Genomic DNA, 18,653 nt, shown 5'->3' with positions numbered 1-18,653 from the left:
CTGAAATGATTTGGTGATAATTAATGTGATTATAGACGGAATGGAGTTGACCAGAAAAAAATGAAGAAAACACGAAATATGTACGAGGAAAGAACACCTCGCGCATATGCGCGACAAGTAGCCACGCATCTGCGCGACAGTAGCAGAAGACCTCGCGCATATGCGCGAGACGTGTGCGCACATATGCGCGAGCTGTGCGGAAGCTTAATGCCATGTCCAGAGAACCTCGCGCATATGCGCGGAGGTGAGGCGTGCATATGCGCGAGCTGCTGTGAAGGATACGCGCCGAGACATAAGGTCTCGTGCATATGTGCCGAGTAGTGTCGTGCATATGCGCGAGACGTGTTGCTTCAAGGAATAAACCATGTTTCCTAGGCATGCATGATATATTTTATATATATATATATATATATATATATATATATATATATATATATATATATATATATATATATATATAGATATATATCCATTGTCATTGTGCCTCAACAATTCAGGAAGGAGAAACCGAAAAGGGTTCCAGGGAAATCTTCAATTGTGATACTAGGATTTGAATTGAAGAAAATCCATCCGTCTGATTTTGAATCCGACTTCGATATCTTGTTTCTAACGACGAAGGCTTCAACTGGACGTAAATTTTATTATGTTTTGATATGATTTAAAATTATGATACTGTCAGAACCAGATATGATTAATATATACGGTTCTTGACATACTACACATCGTATAATTGAAACCAGATCGAAGAACAGACTGTGTATGTAATTGTTATGATTTTCAGAACTGATATGATCGAGATTGTTTAGATTTGAGATTATGATCTACTATTGTTGAGATTACGAGTTGTACTGACATTCATTATAAGCCGTGTTACTATATCGGTGATGTTGAGATTGACGGGGATTATTGAGATTGTATTGTTATGCCATCGAAACATCAGTAGATTGATATTAATCTGATTCGCTATTGATTGAGATTGTATAGTTGTATAATTGACGTCGATCAGATTATGCCTTGATTGAGTAGTGATCAGAAAATGTCTTGAATTGAGTTGTATATTGATATTGTGCCTATTCGATGTTGTCATTTCAGATTTGATATAGACAGAGTTGAATTCAAGACTTCGACTTCGTCAGACCGAGAAGAGAAAGGTATAAATTAATATTGATTCGGGATTGCACAACTCGAGTTTGATTTAACTTGAGTCTCCCAAAATCACATACTTGATTTTCATTGCCTCGATATATGGCATTGTTTAAGATTGATATGCTCATTTTATTGATTTATAGTTAAGCATTTGTTATGTGAGAAGTCTTTGGCAAGATATGCCTAGCCTTTGGCAGGATTTGCCCAGTTTTGGCAGGATATGCCAGTCATTGGGAGGATATGTCAAGACACCGGACAGTTTGGTCATATCGATGTGTGCATAGGAGTAGAGCAACTTCTATAGCGAGATCCGATATAGACAGGACCAAAGTCCGTAAATAAGAACGTACCGTCACCACGATCGGAAGAGTAGGTGGGAGATTGTTGCGTTCTTATTCAGATCGGGATCCCTAGATTAGGAATGAGTCGAGTCCGAGTCTCAGAGTCACAGAGTGTGATTTACCGGGTGATATCGATTCATGTTTTCTGATTCTGATACATGTTCAGAGTATGATTTACAGTTTGATATTGATTCATGTTTCTGATTGTGATACATGTTATGAATATCTGTTTCATGCTGTTATTTCTGTTTATACATATGAAATGCATGTATACTTGGTTTATACTGGGAATATAATTCTCACCGGAGTTATCCGGCTGTTGTAGTGTTTGTATGGGTGCATGACAACAAGTGGGACAGGACCAGGGTCATGAAGAAGATGAGAGATTCAAGATTAGCGTAGAGATCCGGGCTCAGAATTAGATTAGAGTTCAGCACTGATATATGTAGTTGAACCTAGTTTCTTTTTATTGTATCCAGTACAGTACTTGTACGTTTGACATGTATATCAGATTGATTTACATTACGTTTCCGCATTTGTATTTTAAAAAAAAAATTAGACCTTGTTTATTATAATTGATTATATTATTCCCAAAGAATGATTAAGAAGATGATTAGCGTCCGGGTCCCCAAAGAAGGTGGTATCAGAGCGATAGATCCCCTAGATTGAGATAGAAGCTAGTGAGTGGGGTAGAATGAGTTTTATTTCCTTGCTTTTGATTGCTAGCATGATTTACTGCTTTGTTTAATACATGTCTACCTGAATGATTTGATTGGTAATATGTATTATTGATAATGAATCAGAACCGATTCTTGATTAGCAGTAAGATGATCAGAGGAGGACTGAAACAGGTTTGCTGTATCAGGTTACTAATCTTTTGATAATCAGATTTATCTCCTCGAGAATTCCAGAACGAGGTAGTACTTTGATTTATCAGGTGGATGTGTCAGAAACTCTGATGGAAACACAGCTACAGAGGTTACAGTCATGTACACTGCCGATTCTGAAGGTACTGAGACGACTGTTGATTGTGAAAGTTGGCTAGATGATATTGAGATATTGTTTGATTCACTGGATTACACAGATGAACTAAGAGTGAAACTGATTGGACAGCAGTTACAGGAAGTCGCAAAGAGTCGGTGGATCGCAACCAAGGAAGCCTTGGAACAGCATGGTACGGTGATTATGTGGTAGATCTTCAAAGTTGAATTCTATCAAAGGTTTTTCCTAGTTTCGTACCGAGAAGACAAGAGGGCAGAATTTGAAAATCTGAGACATGATCAGCTAAACATTGAAGAATATGTTGCTAAATCCTCTAAATTGCTACGTTTTGCTCCTCACGTAGCTGGGAATGATTAAGCTGTAGCTGATCAGTTTTTAAATAGATTGAATCCTGAGATAGGTACATTGATGAATGTGAACAGACCACATACTTTTGCTGATGTATTGAACAGAGCTAAGGAAGCTGAAGCAAGTATGATCCAACAACGATGAAAGTCGTATGTTGATCAACCACAGAAACAACAATCCCCTTTCAGATTTGATAGTGGTAGTGCTAGTGGTGGAAAGAAAGATCATTTGAATGCTCGAAAGAAACAGTTCAAGAAGTTAGGTAGCGGTTCATCTAGCTTCAGTGGTTCTAGCCAGAGTTATACTGGGCTCTATTTTTAGAACCTTTGGAGGAAGACATCCCACAGAACAATTTCGATGTGTGTTTGGTAGTTGTTACGTCTGTCGACAACCAGGACATTTTGCTAGAGTATGTCCACAGAGAGGTTCTCGAAGATTTCAGGGAGCAGAATCATCTGGATCAGTGACTCAGACCAATAGACCATCATTTGTTGTTCACTCGTTCCAACCACCCTCTACTCAGTCACGACCAGGCCCATGAGGAAACCAGAATGGTTACAGTGACCGAGGAACAGACCCAGGATGCATTGATGATATAGTGGCAGGTGACTGTTATTTTATGATTATTCTGTGTATGTATTGAGGGATACTCGTATATCCTACACATGATTTCTGAATGAATTGCATTGATATATGCTTTATCTGTAGAGTCTATATCTACTGTAGTATTTATCGCTATAACTTTTGGGGGAGAGTTTTGATATCAGTGAATTCTGTGGAACGTCGTATACTGCAGTAAGATGAGAATGAGATTGAGTTAGCTTGTGTGTACTTGAGTTGTCTGATTTTGACTGCATGATTAATAGTGATATGCTGACCAAGTACAGAGTTACCGGAGACTGTTCCAGAAGATGGTAAGATTCGGACCTGAAATGGCCGACATTATATGGTAAGGATTCTAGATCTAGAATACCTTTGATATATCGGATGTTCATGACTCGATGATTATCGAAAGGAACAGAAGGATTCCTTATGCATTCAGTTGATTTACTAAAATCAAGTTTATCATTTGCTGATTTGCCAGTGGCTTGAGAGTTGCTAAGGTCTTCCCAGATAAGATTCCGGGTTTGCTTTCAGTCAGAGAGATTGATTTTACCCTTGACTCGATACCAGGCTACTGTTCTTATTCTAGAACTCCGTACAAAATGATACTGATTGAATTGAAAGACTTGAAAGACCAGTTAGAAGATTTCTAGCCGAGAGTGACAGTTGATTGAGTGTTTCTCTTTGGAATGCTCCAGTATATTTGTGGTTTGATAAACCCTATGTTTAGAAGTATTTTGATGATTTTATGTTCGTTTTATCTATGATACTCTGATATATTCGAAGCATATGACTGACTGAATCGAGTATTAGAAAATTGTATTGAATATTCTGAGAACTAAGATGTTGGATACAGAAATTGTTAAGATGTGAATTTTGACTGAGACAGATTGTATTCGGGGTATGTCATATTCGAATATAGTATATCGGTTGATCTTAGCACAGTTGAAATCGTGATCAATTGGTTGAGACCGATAGCATTGTCAGAAATTGCAGTTTTCTGAGTTTAGTAGATCAATATCGATGATTTGTGTTTCGAATCTGATTGAATATTGCAGCTATTCTGAAATTTTTTCATAAAACAGATTGTAAACCATTGAGATTATATGTTGTTTAGGCCGAATCAGAGCTGATTTTGAGAATTAAAAGTGGCTAACAAAATTGATCAGAATGGGCAGAACTCGATATCGATAGTCAGAGCAGGGTGTCGATTAGAATATCAGGTATGTGATACTGTATTGTATATGAATAACCGATTTGTTATGCCAGATGTTTCGAATTGAAACAACAGATATTGTCAGAAGTGTACAATAATCGATTCAGTATTCGTTCTGAGGACAGAAAAAATGTATAATAATTTGAAAAGACAGATTTTAGAGAAACCGATGAGATCAGATTTTACAGAGTTTTTACTGATATGTCTGAATTGCTGACAGATGAAGACAGAAAGAAAGAAACCAAGAGGTTTATTATATAGCTTGTCCATTCCTGAATGGAAATGGGATCACATTTCCAGGGATTTAGTGACGAAGCTACTACGTTCCTCCCGAGTAGCGATGTGATTTGGGCTGTTATAGACAGAGTGACCAAATCAGCACGTGTTAATTCAAACATGAAGGCGTACAGACATGACTAGATTACTGAGACTTCTGCCAAAGAAGTTATCAGATTGCATGAAGTGGAGAAAGTTGATTATATCAGATCGTGATTTCAGTTGACTTTGCACGTTTGGCAGAGTGTACAACAAGAGTTGGGTACGAAGTTACATCTGAGTACCACATATCGTCCACAGACCGACGAAAAGTTAGAGCGGACTATCCAGATACTGGAGAATATCCGTGGAGCTGTAGTGCTTGATTTTAGCACTAGTTGACAAGATTCATTGTCACTTTATGAATTATCGTAAAACAATAGCTATCAGATGAGTATTGAGATAGCTTCATTCGAGGCATTGTACAGTGAGAACTGCAAATTCCCTTCGTATGGGGATAATATCTCTGTGGTACCTGATATTGGACCTCATAGGATGAGAGATATGACAAAGAAAGTGAAGCTGATTCAGAAGAAAATGAAGACAGCTCAAAATAAACAGACTAAATATGCCCACATCAGACGATAACACGTTGGTATTTGAGGCAGAAGATTGAATATTGAATTGACTGGGATTAAACAGATTTTGTAGCAGATGATGGTGTTGATTTGTTATGAGCTGTTGATTGGTATATACGGATATTGTATAGCCGGTATTTTGAGATTGATTCTATCAGAGTTACTTCGAGTTGTATTATGATATTATACTTCTTGAATTATTATTCCAGATTGGAATCGGAAATCCGTGAAAGAAAGATAATTCAGAACGAAGACTATTTCACTTGTAAAAGTTCAGTAGAACCGTCATGGTATCGAAGAAACTACTTGGAGGCAGAATCTGATATAAGACCGAGATTACAGAATTGTTTCATTGCGGTGAGTATTATGATTAACTTCGGTTATACATTTCTTCGTAGTATGATATGATTACCTGTGATATGATCTGATTGCCTGTGATTTCGGGGACGAAATCAGATCTTAGGGGGGGACAAATGTAAGGCCCGATATTTTTATCCTGTTAATCTGAAATGATTTGGTGATAATTAATGTGATTATAGACGAAAAAGAGTAAAGCAGAAAAGACGGAAGAAAACACGAAATATGTGCGAGGACAGAACACCTCGCGCATATGCGCGACAAGGAGCCACGCATATGCGCGACAGTGGCAGAAGACCTCGCGCATATGCGCGAGACGTGTGCGTGCATATGCACGAGCTGTGCAGAAGCTTAGCTTAATTCCATGTCCAGAGAACCTCGCGCATATGCGCCGAGTAGTCTCGCGCATATGCGCGAGATGTGTTGCTTCATGGAATGAACCACGTTTCCTAGGCATTCATGATATAATCAAATATGATTAATATATGCAGTTCTTGACATAGTAGACATCGTATAATCGAAACCAAATAAAAAAATAGACTGTGTGTGTAACTTTTATGATTTTCAGAATTGGTATGATTGAGATTGTACAGATTTGAGATTATGATCTGCTATTGTTGAGATTACGAGTTGTACTGATATTGATTATAAGCCGTATCTGTGATGTTGAGATTGATGGGGATTATTGAGATTGTATTGTTATGCCGTCGAAACATCAGTAGATTGATATTAATCAGATTCGCTATTGATTGAGATTGTATAGTTGTATAATTGACGTAGATCAGATTATGCCTTGATTGAGTAGTGATCAGAACAGGTCTTGAATTGAGTTGTATATTGATATTGTACCTATTCGATATTGTCATTTCAGATTTGATATAGACAGAGTTGAATTCGAGACTTCGACTTCGTCAGACCGAGAAGAGAAAGGTATAAATTAATGTTGATTCGGGATTGCACAACTCGAATTTGATTTAACTTGAGTCTCCCAAAATCACATACTTGATTTTCATTGCCTCGATATATGGCAGTGTTAAGATTTATATGCTCATTTTATTGATTTATAGTTAAGCATTTGTTATTTGAGAAGTATTTGGCAGGATATGCCCAGTCTTTGGCAAGATATGCCCAGTTTTGACAGGATATGCCAGTCTTTGGCAGGATAAGTCAAGACACCAGACGTTTGGTCATATCGATGTGTGCATACGAGTAGAGCAACTTCTATAGCGAGATTTGATATAGACAGGACCAAAGTCCGTAAATAAGAATGTATTGCCACCACAATCGAGAGAGTAGGTGGGAGATTGTTGCGTTCTTATTCAAATCGGGATCCCTAGATTAGGAATGAGTCCAGTCCGAGTCTCAGAGTCACAGAGTGTGATTTACCGTGTGATATCGATACATGTTTTCTGATTCTGATACATGTTCAGAGTATGATTTACAGTTTGATATTGATTCATGTTTCTGATTGTGATACATGTTATGAATATCTGTTTCATGCTGTTATATCTGTTTATGCATATGAAATGAATGTATACTTGGTTTATACTGGGAATATAATTCTTACCGGAGTTATCCGGCTGTTGTCGCTGTTTGTATGTGTGCAGGACAATAGATGGAACAGGACCAGGGTCATGCCGAAGTTGAGAGATTCAAGATTAGCGTGGAGATCCGGGCTCAGAAGTAGATTAGAGTTCAGCACTGATATATGTAATTGAACCTAGTTTGGTTTTATTGTATCCAGTACAGTACTTGTACGTTTGACATGTATATCAGATTGATTTACATTACGTTTCTGCATTTGTATTTTTTTAAAAAAAATTAGACCATGTTTATTATAATTCATTATATTATTCCCAACGAATGATTAAGAGGATGATTAGCGTCCGGGTCCCTACAGTGAGGAAAATGTTGAAGTCCACCAGAGCAGGGTTGAAGAGACCCAACGCCCTCAAAGTGGAGAGATTAGTGAGATGGGGGACATGTGGAAGGAGATACGGAGATTGAGAGAGCAGGTATGAAGCAGGGCGCCAGTACCCAGGAGAAGAAGCCCTTTTTCATTATCCATCTTGGAAGAAGGGCTTCCCCCAAATTTCCGACAATAGAACGTTGGAGAATATGAAGGACATACGGACCACGAAGAGCACTTGGGGTGATTCGAGAATGCGGCTCTGTTGCACCAATATTCGGATGGAGTTAGGTGCAGGGTGTTTCTGGGCATGTTGGTGAGATCAGCCCAACAATGGTTTAATACCCTGCAGCCCAACTCTATACAGTCTTTCGAAGATTTTTTTGCAGTTTTTTGCACCGATTCGCCAGCAGCAAGAGGCACCAGAAAAACTACTTGAGTTTGTTTGTAATGAAACAGCAAGAGGCTGAAACTTTACGGGAGTTTGTCCAGCGCTTCAACAGCGCAACATTGTAAATACCAGCGGCTACCCCCGACATCATGATAAGTGCCTTTACCCAAGGGCTAAGGGGGGAGAATTCTTCAAATCGCTGGTCAAGAAGCCTCCATCAAGCTACGATGACTTGTTAGCTCTGGCGGAAAAATATGTAAACTTGGAAGATTCCCAACTGTATAGAAGGATGGAAAACCAACTCGGAGGGAGTAGAGTGGAGGGAGCTGAGAGGGGCGGTAAGAAGAGAGGTGCAGGAGAGAGGAAGGAGGACAGAACCAGAAGTAGAGGACAATTCTCATCACATGTTCTTCTGAATAGGAGTCGGGATAAGGTGATGGAGGTGAGGGAGTTAGGGGAGAGGGATGAGAAGTCACAGAGGGTTGAGAGCAGTGCTCGACCTCCGCCGCGGGGTTGACAAGAAGGATCCTCGTCCAGGAATGAACTGAGATCTCGCCCATCTTCTAGGCGGGGTCTTGGCCCTCAGTGGATACATCAGAGGATCGAGGAGTCGAGGAGAGAAGGTCGAGGCCAGGATGTCCCTCGGGAGCCCGCTGAACCGAGGAGGGGAACGAATGCGGATAACCACCCTACGAGAGGAATGATTCATATGATCTCGGGGGGTGCTACTGATGGGGATTCCGGGCGAGCGCGAAAGGCGCATGGCAGGAGGTTGGAGAATTTTGAAACATCTAATGGTGCGGACTTACCCTAGGATCCTGTCATCAGTTTTGGACCAGATGACCTTCGAGGCATTTTGGCTCCTCATAACGATGCCTTGGTGGTAACGTCCACTGTTGCCAATTATGATGTGGCACGAATCTTTATTGATAATGGAAGCTCTGTTAATATCATGTTCAAGAGCACTCTGGATCAGATGAAGGTGGAGGGATTTTATTTCGAGCCAATCTCTACTCCTCTATATGGATTTGCAGGACATGCCATCCCGCCGCTCGGTCAGATTGTCCTTCCTCTATCTTTGGGACATGAGCCTCGGCGGGTAACAAAGATAACAACATTTACTGTGGTGGTCACCACATCTGCTTACAATGGAATTCTGTGGCGACCAGCCCTAAAGGATTTCAGATCTGTAGCGTCCACGTATCATCAGAAGTTGAAGTTTCCTGTAGGGAAGGAGGTTGGAGTCTTGTGTGGGGACCAGAGGGTCGCGCGCCGGTGTTATGAGGGGATAGTGAAAGAAGAAGGGAAGAGGGCGCGTGTGGAGGTCAATATGAATAAAAGGGGGCGAAGCGGGTTGCCTGTAGTAGTGAGGGAGATTCATGAAGTGGTAATGAGAAGCTGGAGATCGTGACATTAAGGCCCGACAAGAAGAAGTTAAGAATAGCCCCTGACCTTGACCCAGAGGTCAGAGATGAACTCATTACTTTCTTACAGGCCAATCTCAGCGTGTTCGCTTGGTCAGCTCAAGAACTCACTGGGGCAGCCCCGGATGTGGCGGAGCATCGGTTGAACATTTTGCCGAATGCCCGCCCAGTGAAACAGAAAAAAAGACACTTCGGGCCCGATAAAGATATAGTTATAAAGAAGGAGGTGGGAGAGTTGCTCAATGCTGGGCACATTCGAGAGGTACAGTTTCCTACTTGGCTCTCGAATGTCGTTCTTGTTCCGAAGAGTTCAGGGAAATGGAGGATATGTGTGGATTTCAGAGATCTCAACAAGGCCTGTCCTAAAGATTGTTATCCTTTGCCACGGATAGATCAGTTGGTGGACTCCACAGTCGGACATCAGTATTGTTCATGTTGGATGCTTATCAGGGGTACCATCAAATCCCCTTGGCTGTGGAGGTCCAAGATAAAGTGAGTTTCATCACTTATGAAGGAACTTTCTGTTACGTGGTCATGCCCTTCGGACTCAAAAATGCCGGAGCCACGTATCAGCGATTGATGGATAGAGTCTTTTCTAAGCAGGTGGGGAGGAATGTCGAAGTGTATGTGGATGACATCATGGTGAAGTCTAAAGATTCAGCGCAGCTCATACCTGACTTAGTGGAGACCTTTTCCACCCTCAGGTCCTATGGGCTGAAGTTGAACCCTCAGAAGTGTGTATTTGGGGTGAAGAGTGGGAAGTTTCTGGGTTATATGGTGACAGAGAGGGAGATTGAAGCTAACCCCGAGAAAGTTCAAGTTATCCAAGATATGGTCTCTCCGCAGGGGCTCAAAGATGTTCAGCAGTTGACAGGGAGGATTGCTGCCTTGGCACGTTTTATCTCGAGATCCGCCCACAGAAGCTTACCGTTCTTCCGGACTTTGAGAAAGGCGAAAAAATTTGAATGGGATACAGCCTGCGAGAAAGCGTTTGAAGAGTTGAAAAAATACCTTTCTGAGCTGCCTGTCCTGGCCAAACCGGCTGCAGGTGAGCCTTTGTGGGTATATTTATTTGCCACCGAGGAAGCTGTGAGTTCGGTCCTTGTCAAGTTGGAGGGGTCGACTCAACAGCCGGTCTATTATGTTTCGCATGCACTCAAGGGGGCAAAGATCAGATACTCAGGGTTGGAAAAATTAGCTTTGGCTTTAGTGATGACAGCGAGACACTTGAGACCCTATTTCCTATATCATCCAATTGTGGTGCTTACTAACAGTCCGTTGGGCAGAATCCTCACTCATTCTGTTATGTCCGGCCGCCTGGTTAAGTTGAATATAGAGTTGGGAGAATGTGACATCCAATATGAGCCGAGAACAGCTATTAAAGCACAAGCCTTAGCCGATTTTCTGGGTGAGACTGTGCATCAGGAGAATGAAGACCCTTGGAAGGTGTATGTGGATGGTTCCTTGTTGAAGAATGGAAGTGGGGTGGGAGTAGTATTGATTTCATCAGCTGGGGAGGAAGTGAAGTTGGCTGTAAGGTTGGACTTTCGAGCATCCAATAATGAGGCAGAATATGAGGCTGTGTTGGCAGGACTTCGAACAGCCATAAATGTGGGAGCTACCCGGATACTTATTTTTTCTGACTCACATTTGGTAGCACAACAGATGAAGGGGATGTATGATGTGAAAGATGAGAAACTTATTGAGTATGCTCGAGAAGTGAACAGAATCAGAGAGAAATTCACAGAGATTACTTTTGAACAGATTTCCAGGAAAGAAAATGAAAAGGCAGACACTCTAGCCAAAATGGATGGAACGATGGGAAGTTGGAAGACTAGAGATGTGGTATTTCAGGTTGAGCTCACACCTCACACGAGTCCACCCGCAGTCGAACAGGAGGAGGATTGGAGGACTAGCATAATTGATTATTTGAAAGAGGGAAAAGCTTCTTGATAATCCTCGCGAAGTTCGTAAGTTGAAGGCAATGTGTTCGAGTTATGTGATGATCGGAGAAGTGTTGTATAGAACGTCTTTTGCAGGGCCGCTTCTTCGGTGCTTGAGTTACCAAGAGGCTGATTATGTACTACGAGAAGTTCACGAGGGATGCTTGTGGAAATCATTTAGGGGCTTATACGTTGGTGAGAAAAGTGCTGCTCGTCGATTATTCTTGGCCCTCCGTGCTGCATGATGCTCAAGAGTTAGAGATGTCTTGCGATAGTTGTCAACGCCATGCCCGGTTGCATCACCGACCTGGCCGCGGCGATGAAGACTATCACAGCCGCCTGTCTTTTTGACCAGTGGGGAATAGATATTGTGGGGCCTTTTCCTATAGCTCCTGCTCAGAAGAAGTTCTTATTGGTAGCAGTTGACTATTTTTCAAAATGGGTAGAAGCAGAGCCTCTGGACAGAATCACTTAGAATGACGTCCTGAAATTTTTGTGGAAGAGTATAGTATGCAGATACGGGGGTACCTAGGAGATTGATATCCGATAATGGGAGATAGTTCCAAGGGGCCAAGATCCAAGCTTGGTGTAAAGAGATGAAGATCCAATCAAGTCTTTACCTCTGTAGCTTACCCGCAGAGTAATGGTCAGGTGGAGGTAACTAATCGGACGTTGGTGCAGGGTCCGACTAGGCAACGCTGAGGGCAATTGGGTGGATGAGCTACCAAGTGTCTTATGGGCATACCGAACCACTCCGAGAGAAGGAACCAAAGAAACTCCTTTCAGTTTGGTCTACAGGTAATGAAGCAGTGCTTCCGGCTGAGATCAGGTTGGAATCGGCGAGGGTAGTGTTTTATGACGAGGACAATGACGCGAGACGTGCTACTGACCTTGATCTTTTGAAAGAAAAGAGAGAGGCTGCCAGCATTCAACTGGAAGCTTATAAGAACCGCAATGCACAGTCTTATAATCAAAGAGTCATTCAAAGAAACTTCCAGATGGGTGACTTGTTCCTGAGGAAGGTGCAAGAAGAGCAGAGAGGAAAGTTGGACCCAAAGTGGGAAGGCCCCTTCAAAGTTATCGAGAAGCTGAGCTCTGGAGCCTACTACTTGGAGAACGCGCAAGGCCAGGTGCTGAAGAGGCCCTGGAACGCTTATCACCTTAGGAAGTATTATGCTTGATTCTATCGTTGATGTATTTTGTTTTCTAAATTTTCCTATGTAATCCGTTGGAATTCAATAAAATCAAGTTCTTCGTTTCAGTTAATGAATGTGAATGTTGTTATATTATGAGGGTGATAAAAATTTATTTTCCTACAAAGGCATCGCCTAGTAGAGGAGCAGCGTGTAGAAGAAAAATTTTATTTTCCTCCTAAGGCATCATCTAGTAGAGGAACAGTTTGTAGAAGAAAAATTTTATTTTCAGTTAGAAGAAAAATTTTATTTTCCTACTAATAGAGGAGCAGTGTGTAGAAGAAAAATTTTATTTTTCTACTAAAGCATCGCCTAGCAGAGGAGCAGCGTGTAGAAGAAAATTTTTATTTTCCTGCTAAGGTATCACCCTAGCAAAAGAGTTAGAGGGGGGGATGTTGAATTTTTATTTTCCTGCTAAGGTATTGCCTAGCAGAGGAGTTAGAGGGTAGGGGTGTTGAATTTTTATTTTCCTGCTAAGGTATCGCCTAGTAGAGGAGTTAGAGGGTGTGGAGGTTGAATTTTTCTTTTCCTGCTAAGGTATCACCTAGCAGAGGAGTTAGACGGGGGGGATGTTGAATTTTTATTTTCCTGCTAAGGTATCACCAAGCCGAGGAGTTATAGGGTGGGGGTGTTGAATTTTTATTTTCCTGCTAAGGTATCACCTAGCAGAGAAGTTATAGGGTGGGGGTTTTGAATTTTTATTTTTCCTGCTAAGTTATTACTCAGCAGAGGAATTAGAGGGTGAGTAAGTTGAATTTTTATTTTCCTGCTAAGGTATCTCCTAGTAGAGGAGTTAGAGGGTGGGGGTGTTGAATTTTATTTTCCTGCTAAGGTATCACCTAGTAGAGGAGTTAGAGGGTGAGGAGGTTGAATTTTATTTTCCTGCTAAGGTATCACCTAGCAGAGGAGTTATAGGGTGGGGGGCGTTGAATTTTTATTTTCTTGCTAAGGTATAACCTAGCAGATGAGTTAGAGGGTGGGGAGGTTGAATTTTTATTTTCTTGCTAAGGTATCACCTAGCAGAGGAGTTAGAGGGTGGGGATGTTGAATTTTTATTTTCGTGCTAAGGATATCACCTAGCAGAGGAGTTAGAGGGTGGGGTGTTGAATTTTTATTTTCCTTGCTAAGGTATCACTTAGCATAGGAGTTAGATGGTGGCGACGTTGAATTTTTATATTCCTGTTAGAACACCGCCTAGTAGAAGGAAAGGAGAGTTGGATATTTTATTAGCCCTTGTGATTTAATAACATCAAAGATAAACTCGTGAGAAGTAGTAAATTCAAATGCAAAGTACTCAAGGTTGCATAAAACGAGTTTCATAAATGCCTAAAGTGCGCAAAAGGAAATAACCAAGTATAAATATCGCAAAAGTCGCATAATCCTACGGAAAATAAAGCAGTGCAGAAAATAACATATGTAAAGGAGCTCGATCTAAGAATCGGGGGGGGGGGGGGGGGGGGAGACTCGATATGAAGCCCTCAAGGTCGATAAAGTCAGTAGGGGCGCCTGGCGGAGGATAACCCTGAGCCTTGACGAGGCCAACTGCACCCTCGAAACCCACCCCCAGGTAGTGAAAAGCTTTCGGGCCACAGATCTCGACAAATTCTTCGGATTTGAGAAATTCCTCTTTGAAGGAGGAGGCTTCGGCAGCATGTCGTGCCTTGGCGTCTTTAAGCTCAGCTTGGGAATTCTTTAATTCTTCCTTCAGCTTCTGGATCTCTTTAGCTTGGTCCTCTGTCAGCCGCTGAGACTCCTGCTTCTGTTTCGAGAGCTCGTCGCATTGGATTTGGGACTCCAAAAATCGAGCTTGAGACTCCGAAAGCTCCTTAGCATGCGACACTTTCATCTCGTCAATAGTTGCCAGAAGCTGTTCGCGGAGAGCCTGGCCCTCGCGTAATTCTTGACAGGCGTCAGATCGAGCGACGTTAGCACGCTCAGCCAACTCCCCGACGTACATCATGCCCTGCATAAGTAGACAAGGGTGAAAAGACGACCAGAAGATCAAACGTATGTTGGACATCAATCTAAAGACTAGAAGGAGAAATATACCTCAGTGACACTGCTGCATGTCCGGCGAAGGAGTGCAGACCACCCCAGTGAACCCATGAACGATGCATCTGCAGTCGCAAGGAAGCTGATACATCACCTTCTGAGCCAATGGAGTAGGACCCTGCCCCCACGATGGCCGTATCCGAGGTGTATAGAGGATGCACCCCCGACTCAGGAGGAGGCTCCTCCTCTGACTCAGAGCCTTATGGGGAAGAGACCGATATGACTGAGATCTCAGAAATCTTGCGCTTACCATGGTGTGGGACTGACGGGCTAGGATCAGTGGATGTCCTTTTGCTTACCGGACGTAGGAGGGGACTTGGCGCGAGGAGGTGGAGAGGAGGCTCGCTTTGGGGCGGAGGAGGAGGGGGCTGCCTTCTTCTTCTTCACAGCAGTAGGGGAGCTAGCAGGCCTCTTCGCAGTAGTAGAGCAGGAATTTGTTTTTTTTTCCTCAGCAACAGAACAGACTACATTTGTGCCCGTTGTGACTGCCGGAATAACTGACTTCTGGGGTGCTGATGAGGAACCCTCGGCCTTCTTCTTGGAAAGTTCACGGAGAAATAGAGTGTTAATGACTCTAGTACCTGCAAGCAGAAACAGTGAACCAGATAAGAATGTTATCGAGTAGCATAATAAAAAAAAAAGGGGACGTGAAACATGAAAAGTGAGATTATCTACCAGCGTTCTCCTTCAGCTTAATGTTCACGGGACATAACCCGACGTGACACAGAAGATCTTCAGATAGAAGTTTGGGAATGTTAAAGCATCGGTCTCTTAGTACACTCATTATTCGCAGGTACTCCTCATCTTTCTTGTAACTCTTGGAAAGGTCGGGTTTGGTGAAGGTAGGATACCAATCCGTGAAGCAAGTTAATTCTTTAGGAGGCTGGATAAAGAGATAATATTTTTTCCAGTCCTTCACGTGACTGGAGCCCCGTCAAAAAGTTTGTGGCTAGACCGGGAGGTTACATAAAAGGGTCCATCTTTTGATCTCGGTAGAACTAAGAAGTAGGAGAAGGTGGTGCAATTCAAAGGGAGGTCTAAGGCCCTGAGTAACACAGCAAAACAACTTATTAAACGGAAAGCATTGGGAGTGAGTAAACCTAAATGCACCTGTTAGTACTTGCTTAATTCTTGGAAAAAATCGCACAAAGGGAAATGGAGAGCTGCATCAAAATGATGCTGAAAGAAGGTATAATATCCCTTAGGGGTTAGATAGGGCCGGTCCTCTGGGCTTGGAATTATGATCTAGTGAGAGGAAGGAATGTGCCACAGAGTCCTAAGTTTTGACTCGCTACCAGGAGGGATGTGGGATGACAAGTGACCGTACCATAGGTTATCTGCTTCAGATATGTTCATTTGTTGGATGACGTGACGGACTTCCTTACCAGGACGATTGTGAGTGGTGACTTCCTTCTCATGGGAATCGAGGGTAAAATCAGGATCAACTAGGGAAGTCCTACCCTGGCTAGACTCGCTGGACCTATTAGACTTGCTAGACTCGCTAAACCTCTCGGAGTCCCTCGAAGAACCTGACTCGGAATCGGAAGAATACATAGGTGCTAAGGATAATTAAACAGGTAAAGGATAGAACTGACCCTGGGTAAGGCGCGGAAAAATACTCGAAAGATAGGACCGCAAGAACAAACAAGTGCTGAGCCCGGGGTGAGCAGGCGCGCTTGGGAGAGGGTGGAGCGGCGTGAGGCGAGCGGGGAGCGCCAGGCGAGCGCTTGGCTGGGGGAAAGTGGCGCTCGGCGAGGAAAAGCGCTTGGCTGGGCGAGCGTGGGTGCTCGGTGGGGCGAGCTCGGGGCAGGTGTGTGCGCGCAACTGGGCAAGCGTGAGGCAGGGGCGGCAGAGGCGCTCGGGCGGCAGAGCGAGCGTGGAGGGGACGCCGGGAAAGCGTGGTGGCTGGGATGCTCGAGCGCTCGGGCGAGCGTGGCACGGCGGGGCGAGCTCGTGGAAGGGGCGAGCGTGGCACGACGGGGCGAGCTCGTGGCAGAGGCGAGCGTGCGGCTTGGCGAGCTCAGTAGCAGGGGCGAGCTGGGCACTGGAGGGGCGAGCTCGTGGCAGAGGCCAGTGTGCGGCTTGGCGAGTGTGGCACGACGGGGCGAACTTGTGGCAGGGGCAGAGCGTGCGGCTTGGCAAGCTCGTGGCAGGGGCGAGCGTGCGGCCGAGCGAGCTCGTGGCAGGGTGTGTGCGCAGAAGGGAGAGGCGCTCGGGCAAGCGTGACAGGAGCGAGCGAGACGCTCGGGCAGCAGGGCGAGTGTGAAGCGCGAGGGGGCGAGCACTTCGGCAGGGCACTCGGGCGAGAAGGTGCGCGCAAGAGCAGATGCACGCCAGGTGAGCGCCTCGGCAGGGCGAGCGTGTAGCTGGCTTGGGCGGGGCGCTCAAGCGCTGGGCGAGGCGAAAGGTGAGTTGCGCTCGGCTGGCGAGCGTTGGCAGGGCTCTCGGCGAGGGGCGAGCTTGGAAGGAGAGCGTGGCACTCGGGCGCTCTCCTGGCTGGGCGTTGGCTCGGCGAGCGTGGCGCTCGGCGCTCGGGCGGATGGGGTAGAGGCAAGGTGGCGAGGCGAGGCGTTGGCTAGGGCGTGGTGTTGGGCGGTGGCTCGAGCGTGTGCCGTCGAAGAGGGTGGGCGCGCGCTGGAGTGGTGGGCGTTGGGCGAGAGGTGCTGGCATGTGTGCTAGGGCGCGAGCCGGTGTGGGTGCGAGATCAGAGGAAATTTGCAAGGAGAAGTGAAAATGAAGTAGGGAAGGAGTCTATATTTATAGGGGGAGCACAAATCTTACCAAGATTGCGATTTGATTTGATATCTTTTCTTTCAGAGCAGGTTACGATTTGATTTGTTTCCAAATCTTTTGAGACTGGCAAGAAAAATGCGGGCCTCGCCCTTGCGAGCGCTTATTTTAGAAGAGCTTTTGGGGGCGTTGCCCCCAAACCCCCACGACCTGACCGGGCAGCTCGATCCCCATAATTTTCGCACTGGTAACATTGTTCTTTGACGACAAACGAATAATTTTTTCTAATACGGTACTTCCTCATCGCCAATAAACCAAGGACAACACAATTAATCGAACTTTGAACCTACAATTCAGTTCGACTCGGAAGGGGAGACTGGTGATACCCCATGGATGGGCCCACTACCCCTGGCCCATCCCAAGCCCAAATGATAGACAAGCCCATCACGGCCCAGGTATTCCCCTATAAATACCAGGTTTGAGCGTATGATATTTCATTCACTATATTGTTTTCAGTAGCACCCTTAGCTGCTCCCCCCAATTATCCTGCAGTCACTGACTTGAGCGTCGGAGGGGCTACGCCAAGACACCCTCATGGCCCCGTCTTAACAGTCTTTTTCGTGATTTCAGGCTCGGGACAATTTCAAAACCCTGCGTCTGTACTAGTGACACTTGCTGGGAGCGGACCCTAAATTTCCCGTGAGTATCAATTGTTTTCTTGTTTTCTGCTAGAAAAATGTGACTAGATTCTACTGCATCATAGGATCTATGATACTAACTTAATTGATTTTTTATAAAAAAATATCACCCCTCACACACCCAACTGCTCTATAACTTGGATTTTTGGGTTGGTCACTTTAAAGCTTAATGACTATGAGTATTTTTCTTTTACAGCTTCTCCATCATAATCTCATTGTTGAAGCTGCTTCGTCGTCACTTTTTGTTGATTGGCATGGTAACTTCTGGGATGTTCCATTGACAATGCCACAATGGTGATGGATCTTTTGTTAGTTGCTTATGAAAGTAGAGCAAGTGACCACTTTTGTGTCAACCACACTACAAGTTCACCGAAACAGTGTGATGACCATCCTACTCAAAGAACACA

General features: G+C 44.0%; 2 protein-coding genes across 2 annotated transcripts; one reads left to right on the top strand and one right to left on the bottom strand.

The window, feature by feature from the left end:
- The first annotated feature begins 12,289 nt into the window (after positions 1-12,289).
- LOC140827218 (uncharacterized) lies at positions 12,290-12,754 on the top strand. The gene has a single exon (XM_073189846.1). It carries the CDS (start codon positions 12,290-12,292, stop codon positions 12,752-12,754), a length of 465 nt encoding a protein of 154 aa, XP_073045947.1.
- Positions 12,755-14,147: 1,393 nt separating this feature from the next.
- LOC140827217 (uncharacterized) lies at positions 14,148-15,410 on the bottom strand. Its single transcript, XM_073189845.1, has 2 exons — positions 14,816-15,410; positions 14,148-14,729 (listed from the first exon to the last, which is right to left on the bottom strand). Exons 1-2 carry the CDS (start codon positions 14,870-14,872, stop codon positions 14,148-14,150), a joined length of 639 nt encoding a protein of 212 aa, XP_073045946.1. The 5' UTR covers positions 14,873-15,410.
- Positions 15,411-18,653: the final 3,243 nt, after the last annotated feature.

This window comes from Primulina eburnea, chromosome 3 (genome assembly GCF_022965805.1).
Source record: "Primulina eburnea isolate SZY01 chromosome 3, ASM2296580v1, whole genome shotgun sequence".
In the NCBI taxonomy this organism is placed as follows: domain Eukaryota; kingdom Viridiplantae; phylum Streptophyta; class Magnoliopsida; order Lamiales; family Gesneriaceae; genus Primulina; species Primulina eburnea.
This window is presented reverse-complemented; position numbering and strand designations above follow the sequence as displayed.